The 11,385-nt window shown below is 40.6% G+C and overlaps 1 protein-coding gene across 2 annotated transcripts in view; it reads right to left on the reverse strand.

Annotated features, from left to right (window-relative positions):
* Positions 1-11,385, reverse strand: part of Maco1 (macoilin 1) — a 53,307-nt gene that overhangs the window by 30,475 nt on the left and 11,447 nt on the right. Inside the window, exons 2-6 of one of the 2 annotated variants that reach the window (XM_021160175.2) lie at positions 7,949-8,090; positions 6,859-7,126; positions 6,412-6,538; positions 3,011-3,134; positions 618-796 (exon numbers count right to left, since the gene is read on the reverse strand). In XM_021160175.2, coding sequence (XP_021015834.1) covers positions 618-796; positions 3,011-3,134; positions 6,412-6,538; positions 6,859-6,912 — 484 coding nt within the window. In that variant the 5' untranslated portion in view covers positions 6,913-7,126; positions 7,949-8,090. The remainder of the gene's footprint in view (positions 1-617; positions 797-3,010; positions 3,135-6,411; positions 6,539-6,858; positions 7,127-7,948; positions 8,091-11,385) is intronic. The other variant, XM_021160173.2, reaches the window with a different exon arrangement.

Consider the following 11,385-nt stretch of genomic DNA (forward strand, 5'->3'; position numbering starts at 1 on the left):
AAAAAAAAAAAAAAAAAGAAATGGTTCTATTTAAGAATCACTGTACCATGTATATGAAACTTTCAAACAGAACCCACACCTTGTTCTGTAAAAGGCAACATCACATGACCACACCAGCATATACTTTGGTCTTAACTTCTTCAATTATAATGCCATAGTCAAGATGTATTTTATTAAGTATTTTTAAAATTTTTAAACAACATATTCACATTTTTAAAAATTAAATATGAGTTAGGGCCTGGTGAGATGGCTCAACAGTTAAAAGCATTTGTTGTTCTTACAAAGGACCTGAGTTCAGTTCCCAGCCACATGGTGGCTCAGAACAACCAGCAACCGCAGTTCCAGGGTTCCAGAGTACCAGTGTGGTACACATACAAACATACAGGAAAAAGTTCCATGCACATAAAATAAAAATACATGAAAAACATGCGCCTTATTTAGAAGCCAATGGCTCTCCGAGAGTAAAATATGGCACACACATTCTGTATTTCATGGCCAAACAATGCCACGAGGAAGAATATCAGGAAAACTAAACATCTAAAATCTCAGTAAAATTCTTTTACTGAGCCAAAATGTGACTAGCCTCTTAGGCCTACAGCTTCAGAGTAGAGACATACCTTCCTCGGCCTCCTTCTCCTGCTTCTGCAACATTTGCTGCTCTGGAGGGAGGGCCTGCTGAAGAAGCTGCATGTAAAACTCGTTCTCCTTCTGAACTTCCTTCTGCTTCCTTAACCGCATTTTGTAGCTCACATAACTTTTGAAGCCAAAGCCCAAAGTCACCACAGGGTACCCAATGCTAGAAGGAAGACAGTCCAGCCAATAATTGCGAACTTAAAACAACATGTGTAGCAAGCACATAGGCTACTGAGATGGAAAATTAGAAAAACAATTCCAGTTGATGATAAATTCGTGCACACAGAACAAGGCCTGTGGACAGGACTGCTGGACCACAGGAGAGCACTGTCCAGCTCCCTGCACGACTCCTTAGCTCTAGAGTCACCAGGTTTACTGACAGATACAGCAACTAAGTTCTGAGGAAACATGGGCCTTATACATTAAAATCTAGGCATCTTTATGTTTTTAAGAATTAAAGGTATCTGGACATGACAGAGCCATTGCTCACAAGAACTCGCAGAGACTATGGCCTCATGAAACCCCACCTCTAGCTGTTGAAGATATCCATGTTCCACTAAATGGCCCTATACCCATGTACACACTGGCAGCATTCACTGGAATTTTAAAAAAGAACACATGTGGGCTGGAGAGATGGCTCAGTCAGTGGTTAAGAGCACTGACTGTTCTTCCAGAGGTCCTGAGTTCAATTCCTAGCAACCACATTGTGGCTCAAAACCACCAATAATGGTCTTCTGGTATGTCTGAAGATAGCTCCAGTATACCCTATAAATACATAAATCTTTGAAAAAAAAGAAAAGAATACACCTAGCTATCTAGCAAAGGTGTGTGTGTGTAGGGCATAATAGAAGAGTTTAAGGGACAGGACTAGGGATTAGATTTGATCAAAATAGATTATATACATGTATGAAGTTCTCAATACAATATTTAAACAGAACTAGAGGGTAGAGATTTTTATGGGTATCTACAAATAACCATGCTAAGTGTTAAAAAATCAAAAGAGTACACATGCCTTTAATCTCAGGACTGGGAGACAGAGACAGGCGGATCTCTAAATTCAAGCACAGCCTGATCTATAGAGGAAGTTCCAGGACAGCCAGAGCTAAACAGAGAAACTCTGTCTCAAACAAAACAAAACACAACAAAACAAAACAAAACAAAACAAAATCAAAAGGACATTATTTTTAATTTTTAACAAGGTAGAGTTAAGTTTAGGCAATTATACATTAATCTTTGTGTATCTAAGAATAAGAGCAATGGCTGCTTTTGTAAAATTAAGTCATAAACACAGTTAGTGATTCCAAAATCACATCTGTGTCAGCTATCATTTAAACAAGTACGGGGGGTGGGGGTGGGGGCGCTGGAGAGATGGCTCAGTGATTAAGAGCACTGACTGCTCTTCCAGAGGTGCTGAGTTCAAATCCCAGCAACCACATGGTGGCTCACAACCATCTATAGTGAGATCTGATGCCCTCTTCTGGTCTGCAGGCATAACGTTCTATACATAATAAATATATAAATCTTCTCCCAGGTTAGAACAGGTCCCGACAACTCTAAGTCAGAAGGTAAAACATCACAGCTAATTGACTGCCTAATGCTTTTCCAAAGCTTCCTCACATACTGTCAGACCCATAGTAAGGCTTATAAATGCTAACATGTATAATTTTTGATTAGTCTAAATGTGGTTTCACTACAGACTTAAAGTGACAAGGTTCATTTAACTCATTTGTAAAAACTAAAAATACTAGAAATATAATGCCTGTTTATTTGGAAATTTGTACTTTTCACAACTGATATAAACAGAATTCAAGCTTATTTTTTAATATTTTAGTTAAGATTAAATGAAATATACCTTAATATTCACTTATATTTCATAAGAAAACCTGTTCCTTTTCGAAGTATCAGTCTTGTTACTTCTGTAAAAGACTACAGAAGCTTTTTAAAAATGGCCATAGTGGGCTAGAGAGATGGCTCTGTGGTTAAGAGCACCGACTGCTCTTCCAAAGGTCCTGAGTTCAATTCCCAGCAACCAAATGGTGGCTCACAACCATCTGTAATGGGATTTGATGCCCTCTTCTGGTGTGTCTGAAGACAGCTACAGTGTACTCATATAAATAATATATTTTTTTTAAAATGGCCATAGCTCATTTAGATATTTTTGAATCATCATCAAGATCATTTGTCAGCTACTCACTAATAAGTTAAACACCTGACACTGCACTCAGGAGCAGGTCAGGAGGCTGAAGCATAGAGACGATGACAGGCTCAGCCACACAGCTGTTGGGACAGAGTTGGGACTCCATTGTCTGGTAAGGCCTGTTCAGTGGAATTTATCCGTCCACACAGAAACGTAGACAAAAAATAAAGGAATACTCACCAGTGAGCAGCAAACGGTCGACAAAGGTCTACATGAAAGTTTTTCAGATCTTTAAATCTAATCGCTGCTTCAATATAAACAAATAGGATCCAGAGCGACACTGTAGGCAAACACACTCCCCTTTCTATAGGAAAGGACAGAAAGACAACCATCAGTGAGTAGCTGACAACAGATGCCTTTCCTGGGAGATTCAGTCAAGACAGCAACTCTCATTAAGACTTTCAACTAAACTAAAAAGCAATCTGCTCTGAACTCAAAGATTCTCTATGACAAGCAAGCCAACCAACTCAGTAATAAGAACAAAAGGCAAACAACCACCAGGAAACATGCAGTACATACGTCAAAAAAAAGGCTCATAACCTTGACTAAGAGCTCCTAAAACTCAATTAAAAAAAAGATGACCAAAGTTGGGTATGGCACTACGTGCCTATGGCAGTCCCACCACTGGGAAGACTGAGGCAGGGGGATGGCTTGAGTTCAGACTTTGAGGGCAGCCTGGGCAAATAATAAGATCCTGATTCAATATGCAAATAAAACCAATCAAAATTACAGAGGGTGTGGCCCAGTGGCAGAGCACATGCTTAGCACGTATAAAGCCATGGGTTCAATTCCAACATCCCTACCACAAACAAGACAGGAAAAACTAAAGAAAGCACTGTGTGGGTGGGTGTACTCCTTTTATCCCAGAACTCAGGAGACAGAAGAAAGTAGATGGGGATTTTGTTTTTGTTTTTAGTTCAGCCTGGTGTGCAGATCCAAGCCAACCAGGACCACACAATTAGAACCTGTCTCCAAAAAAAAAAAAAAGGAAAAAGGAAAAAGAAAAAAGAAAAAGGAAAAAGGAAAGAATAAAAAATTATAAGTCATAAATAAACATGCTCAACTTTACCAAAACATTATTAAGGGAACAACCACCAAATCAATCAGATCCCCAATTTAATTCATTATTTTAAATAAAATAAAATAAAATAAAATAAAGCCGGGCAGTGGTAGGCCACGCCTTTAATCCCAGCACTGGAGAGGCAGAGGCAGTCACTGAGGCCAGTCTGGTCTACAGAGCTCAAGACAGCCAGGGCTACAGAGGGAGATACTGTCTGGGAAAAAAAAAAATTAAGACAGATAATAAGCCGGGCGTGGTGGCGCACGCCTTTAATCCCAGCACTTGGGAGGCAGAGGCAGGCGGATTTCTGAGTTCGAGGCCAGCCTGGTCTACAAAGTGAGTTCCAGGACAGCCAGGACTATACAGAGAAACCCTGTCTCGAAAAACCAAAAAAAAAAAAAGACAGATAATAAATAGTGTAGGGATGGCATGGATAAAGTTTTACTCTCCAACTAGACACTAGCATACTTTATGGCAACTCTTTTGGAACACAGCTTGGCAGTATAAGTAACTTTATGTACCTATACTTTTAACCCAGAAATCTCATTTTTAGATCTTACCCTGAAGAAATACAAGAAACAATACTCACTATAAAACTACTTACAATAGCAAAGATTAACTTAAATGTTCACTATGAGGAAACTGTTTAATTATGATAAAGCTATACAACAAACTGTAGAAAGTTTTCTAAAGCATGCAGATCTGGCCAGATGTGATGGAACACGCTTTCGCTCCCAGCACTTGGGTAGCCAAGGCCAGCCAGGTCTCTGCTGCTTTTCTGACAGTAAGAAGACTCAAACCTTCTGTTCCAGAAGTGGATGCTCACTGAGCATGAAAATACCAGGAAGGTGAAAGCAACTTGCAACAGAATAAAGTAAAATAACAGAAAAAATAAAATCTACAAGTTGCATCAGTCAGTGTTAGGATTTGGGACCATGGATGACAAGGCCCATGCTCACAGAGACGGTGTAAGTCAGCTTCTGAGGAAAAGCTCAGCGCCTTGACGCCCAGCCCCTGCGCTAAGGTCAGCATCAGATGTGAAGGCGGCTATACCTCCACTGCCTTACAGATCGAACACACCCAGAATAGGTATTTTCACAATTACAAATTTTGAAAATAATTTCAAATTTTATATTTCCAGGTGGGGTGCTGGCACATATCTGTAATCCAAGCACTAGGGAGGTAGAGGCAGACAGATCTGACTTCAAGGCTAGACTGTTTCTACACAGAAAGTTTTAGGACAGCTAGAGGTGCATATGAAACCTCTCAAAACAACAATGGTCTTTTAAATATGCCCTACTTGGTACATTAATCTATTAGGTTAAACATAAAAATATTACTGAAAAACAAAAAAATTGAACAATACATGTTATTCCTCCATCTATGAAATGAATAACCACACTAGAAGCTTTTTAAGTAAGTGTGGAATGGTATTAGAGATAGTATCTTAAGAACTCCCTGGCTTTAACATCATGGGGAAAGGTCTATAAAAGTTGGGTGTGTTGGTATAAACCTACAATCCCAGCACTTGGGAAGCAAGAGGAGAAAGAGTTCAGTTCAAGACCACCTTAAAAATAATACGGTTGCAGGCTGGAGAGGTGGCTCAGTAGTTAAGAGCACTGGCTGTTAGAAGCAGTTCCAGAGGTCCTGAGTTCAATTCCCAGCAAGCACATGGTGGCTCACAACCATCTGTAATGGGATCCAATATTCTCTTCTGGCATGTCTAAGGACAGTGACAGTGTAGTCACATAAATAAAATAAATACATTTTTTTAAGAAAAGTGCAAGGAGGATGTGTGTGTGTGTGTGTGTGTGTGTGTGTGTGTGTGTGTGTGTGAGACTCAATGTAGAGAGCTCCATCCTCCTACACAGCCAACGTGAGAGGAAATGGCAGGAGCCCATACAGCTGCACATTTACAACTGTATAAGGGAGGGCACTGTGATTCTGAGATGCTGGGGAGATTTTTTTTGGGGGGGGGTTGGTTTTTGTCAAATTATTGGGTTCACTTGAATGATTCTAACTAGCATTCCTTTCAATAATACAATGTGTAAACAGTCTTGTGTGGCACCTGAATGTCTTCAAGGCCTCCTAAACAGAAGCCACTCTGAGCCCCTTTTAAACTCGCATCTTTACAATAGAGACTGCCAACCAGAATACCTAACACTTAAGCTTTTCATTCAAATAAAAAAGAAGGAAATCCATGCATGCAAGCAAGAGCCAGGAAAGGCAAGGCACAGCTGTAATTCCAGAACTCAGAAGGCAAAGGCAGGAGGATCGCTCTGAGTTCCACACTGGCCAGGCCTACATAGTGAGTTACAGGACAACCAGGATTACCTAGTAAGACCCTGCCTCAAATAACCAACCCTACAACCAAAGAACAAACAAAACCCCACAAATCAACAAACCACAACCACAAGCCAAGCAACATATTAAGATATATTGGGGAAAGGAACCTTAAAATATCAATCTAAATAATTAACTTGAATCTAAAATTCCTAACCAAGAAGTCATTAAGACTCACCTGTGTGCCATACGTACTGGACCCATACATATGTGCTAGCAGCGAAAAAAAGCCATTGTATGGGAATGAAGAGGAGACATATGATATTTGAAGTGAATGCTACACAAACAAAAAATACTGAGAAGGCCTAAAGACAGAAAAAAAAAAAAAAACAAATTAAAAGCCACATTTCAGAATTTGTTAATTTCAAGTATGCTATTAAAAGCTTTGTTGAACAAAATTGCTGAATACAAAGCAATTTAACAAGAGGAAATTTCAAACACTCAGAATAGACCAGGGGGAAGCAGTGGTTATAAGCTTGCTTGAGCAGCACATATACTAAAAAGCAGTAGCTAATTCAACATTAAAAAGTGCTCTTGTTCATAGTTCTTAAGCCAAGGACATGAACTGGGCTGAAACTGAGGTTGGACCACAGTGAATTCATTGGGATTCATAGGCAGGTTTTACCTGAGTGAACAAGAACTTTAACACTGAAAAGCTTCCTGTCTCCTCATAAACCATTCCTAAAGAGCTTCATTCTTAAAGCTTGCTGGAATGCAGATGAACCAAAATATTGGCAAGAAATATGCTGGTGGTAATATTAATAATGCTGCCTTCCTCTGGACACCACTATTCATTACCAATAAGACATAAGCTTGAAGCCATCTTTTGGAAGCATGGATTTGCTCTGACCAAAGCGCCAGGCCTGGACTGGAGAGTTAGTTGTAAGGTGTAGCTATGGAACACAATAGAAATAACATGTAAGTCAAAAGAATAAGCTCAGGCTATGCCCAGGCTCTAACTGGATAATTTAAAACCTGTGGTCTAGAGACTCCTGAAGTAGCCCTGAGATCCTTCCATACGGAGAGCTCTAAAAACCAGAGCCACCCTTCTATTGTTTGGGTAAATAGTTATTTTCAGTGAATTAATAAGTACGTTTTACTTCTTGTTTTATTTTCTCTTTTTTTTTCAATTGTTATTTGCTTGATTGATTTTTATTGAGAACAGGGTCTCTGTAGCCCTAGCTGGCCTGGCACTCACTCTGTAGACCAGGCTGGCTGGAACTCATAGAGACTCTTCTACTTCTGCCTCCTAGGACTAAAGGTGTGCCTCACCACCCCTGGTTTATTTTGTAACCTACATTTAACAGAAGCTCTTTGGAGTTCTCAAGAATTTTTAATTACTTAAAAGGAGTCTTGAGACCAATGAGAATCACTGCTTTGATTCAATGACAACTTAGTTCCTGAGCACTCCAGGTAAGACTAGGCAATACCGAGTCCTCCATTGCTACTTCCTTCTTGTAATCCTCTGCCCAATCCTGTCTCTCTGCTCAAGTGAGAAAGAACAAAACAGAACCATTCATCAGTGGGCTTAATCTACCGACCCAATCTACCGACCCAATTAACTCATCCCAAAACAGGCACTTCCATTGCTAACAGCTAGTTTATTCCTAATAAACTCCACTTAAAACAGGTCAGTATCAGCCACTTTAGATATTCTCTTAATTAGAAGGGTAACTACATCCCTCACAGTTGGAGAACATGCAATAGAAACATACCAGTCCTTGGTATCTGAAGGAATCATAGACGCTTCTGATGAAAAGCCAGAACGGCCACAGGTACTCAAATCGGAACTCCAGGACAAAGTCGGCAAGGAGGACAAGGGCCCACACTACCAGGAATTTCAGGTATAAAAATGTACTGCAAAATACAAAAACAAGGGATTCAAGGTCATACATGAAGATTCCGGAATAGGAATGTACTGTTTCTGTTTAAAAATAGGTAAAAAAAAAAAAAAAAAAAATTCATTTACCGTAAGCCCAACAAGAGAAGGCTCAGGGAGCTACCTTCTGGCCACCTGGATTGTAAAAATGCTCCGTCATTCAGAGCCTCACAATTGTCAAGACAAGATGACAACCAAACGCACTCAGTTTCTTTTAAGATGGAAGAAAAACACTTGAATCTCACCACTTTTTTAAAGATGTACTAAGTGTCTGACTTTAAAATACTGCAACCCTCACAGAATGACAGGCTTCAAGCTGTTCTTCCTTAGAAGAAAAGGTCATGGCTGAAGTGTGCTACTTCCTCGCACTCAACACCTGCTTAAGAGTTGCAAATTCTTGCTACACACCTCTGCATGCTTCAAGGATCTGTGCTTTTCTCTTCCTTTGCTTCTCTATACTGCAGTCATGTGCACTGACCAAACAAAACTGACTTCCCAAAAATTTGCCAAAGAGAACTCCTGGGGCAGACACAAGTCACTCCCATAGACTGTGGGCACAAAAATGTCTTTTAAAGGAAAAAGTCTTCAAACATCCAAGACTTGAGATGTAAATGTGTCTTCTGAGTTCCCTCCTCCAAGACTTGAGATGTAAATGTGTCTTCTGAGTTCCCTCCTATTCACGTTAAAGAAACATGTGCTTTGAAAAGCCAGTTAGAATGCATGTATAACAACTGTACTGAGCTTAATAGGACAGTTTTTAAAAAGGGCTGGCAAGATGGCTCAGCGGGTAAGAACACTGACTACTCTTCCGAAGGTCCTGAGTTCAAATCCCAGCAACCACATGGTGGCTCACAACCACCTGTAATGAGATTTGATACCTTCTTCTGGTGCGTCTGAAGACAGCTACAGTGTACTTATGTACACTTTGGACCAGAGCAGTCAGGGGTTGAGTTAACTGGAGAGGTGAGCGGGGGCTGACCGAAGGGAGCAGAGGTCCTAAAATTCAATTCCCAACAACCACATGAAGGCTCATGAAGGCTCACAACCAGCTGTACAGCTACAGTATACTCACATACAAATAAATAAATAAATAAATAAATAAATAAATAAATAAATGTAAAAAGGAAAAAAATCTTTCATATAATCTGAAACTTACCATTACCCAGTCATCAATCACATTTACCTACTAATAAACCTCTATTTCTATATTCCTAATTCCAATTCCAGAGCAGGGCAAATTTAGCTATTAGAAAAAGATTTTTTAAATGAGGAAAATACCTAATTAAAAAAAAAGAAGAAAGAAAGAAAGAAAGAAAGAAAGAAAGAGAGAGAGAGAGAGAAAGATTTTTAAACCAGGCATGGTGACATACACTTACAATCCCAACACAAATCTGGGCCAGAAATATCAAGAGTTTGAGGTTAGCCTGAGCTACACAGCAAGTTTCAACCAATCCTGGGTTAGGAAGATCCTAAACTAAAAATTTAAACTTTAAAAACTGATCATATGGCATGGTGGCGCATGCCTTTAATCCCAGCACTCGGGAGGCAGAGGCAGGCGGATTTCTGAGTTCGAGGCCAGCCTGGTCTACAGTGAGTTCCAGGACAGCCAGGGCTACACAGAGAAAACCTGACTCAAAAAAACAAACAAACAAAAAAACAAACAAACAAACCCAACTGCTCATACGTGAGTACATATGACCCAACTGCTCATACGTGAGTACATATGACACAACTGCTCATACATGAGTACATATGACAGCTCATACGTGAGTACATATGACACAACTGCTCATACGTGAGTACATATGACAATGTAATCAGCTGGATGAACTTCCACACTGCGGAGGGGATGATTCCCAAGAGAAATGCACACTTGCCTCCAGACTCACAGGGGATATTACCACTGATCATTTTGATACTAGTAGCCAACTACAATCCAAAAGTAAATTAACCGAGTAAATAAACCCAATTTTAGAGCTCTACACCAAGTAACACTACTCAGCACTCACAGGAAATAAGCCATTCAGGAGAATGCGTGAAACTATCCCCGAAGAGCTAGTAGAAACACATATAAAACTGAGAGCAAGAAAGCCCAGACACAGACAATAAAAAAGAAATCTTTAATCTCAGTACAGGCCAGCGTGATCTATGTAGAGAGACCCTGTATCAAAATTTAAAAAGAAACAGCAGCAGGAGGCTAGGAGGTAGTGAGTCAGAAAAACAGCCTAAGAACTTTGACACTGGATAGGACATCCTACCAAAAGACCTCACGTTTCACCTGAGTCAAAGGACTGCATCACATCTGGCTGCAGTAGGGAAAGGCTGATTGGCATCTCCTGAGATTAACCAGCTCACCCAAGCCCTGGACAGCCAGGCAGGCAAGACAGCTGCTTGGGCCACCCCACAATACAGACCAAAGACAAAGCAGGACACTGCCAGCCTATGCTGCTGGTAAGAGGAACAAACATCCCTGCTGAGAGACTACTTGTCCTCTGAGTGGGGTCAATACTGTCACTGTATTGGTAGAAAACAGAAATGCTTATTAGCTGGGGGAGATTATACATTACAGACTCAAAGGAACTGGTGGTCTTCCTGCCTTGTGTCCAAAGGTGGAGGTCCCTTGTTGCATCAAGGGCAGGCAGGGTAGGGTAGCTGGGCATAGAAAGACACAGGTTAGGTCAAAGACAAAGACCCTGGCTGAGCTGGTGGAAGCTACCTGGGCCAATGATAACAACAGACATGATGAGATCTGTTGCCATTGGGAAGGTAATGTCCTACCTAGGTCCAATCTCTGTGGCTCACATTGCCAAATGTTTGAAAAAGTAAAGGACAAAGAACTGTCACCAAAATGGGTTAAATGGACGCTGCTGAGTTTCCTGTACATAAATATAACTTACAAATTGCCCTTCAGAGGCTGGAGACAGCTCGGTGGTTAAGAGCACTTGTTTGATACAGAGGACCTGGGTCTGATTCCCAGCACCCACACGGTAGCTCACCACTGATCTTAATTCCATTTTAAGGGATCCAACATCTTCCTATGGCCTCAGGCATGTACATAGTACAGGTATACATGCAAGCAAAACATTCATACACACAAAATGAAATATTAAAAATATTTAGTTGCTCTGTTCGAGGGGAAGAGGGAGGGGTGATTCAAGACAGGGTTTCTTTGTGTAGCCCTGGCTGTCCTGAAACTCACTCTGTAGACCAGGCTGGCCTCGAACTCAGAAATCCGCCTGCCTCTGCCTCCCCAGTGCTGGGATTAAAGGCGTG

This window comes from Mus caroli, chromosome 4 (assembly GCF_900094665.2).
Source record: "Mus caroli chromosome 4, CAROLI_EIJ_v1.1, whole genome shotgun sequence".
In the NCBI taxonomy this organism is placed as follows: Eukaryota; Metazoa; Chordata; class Mammalia; order Rodentia; family Muridae; genus Mus; species Mus caroli.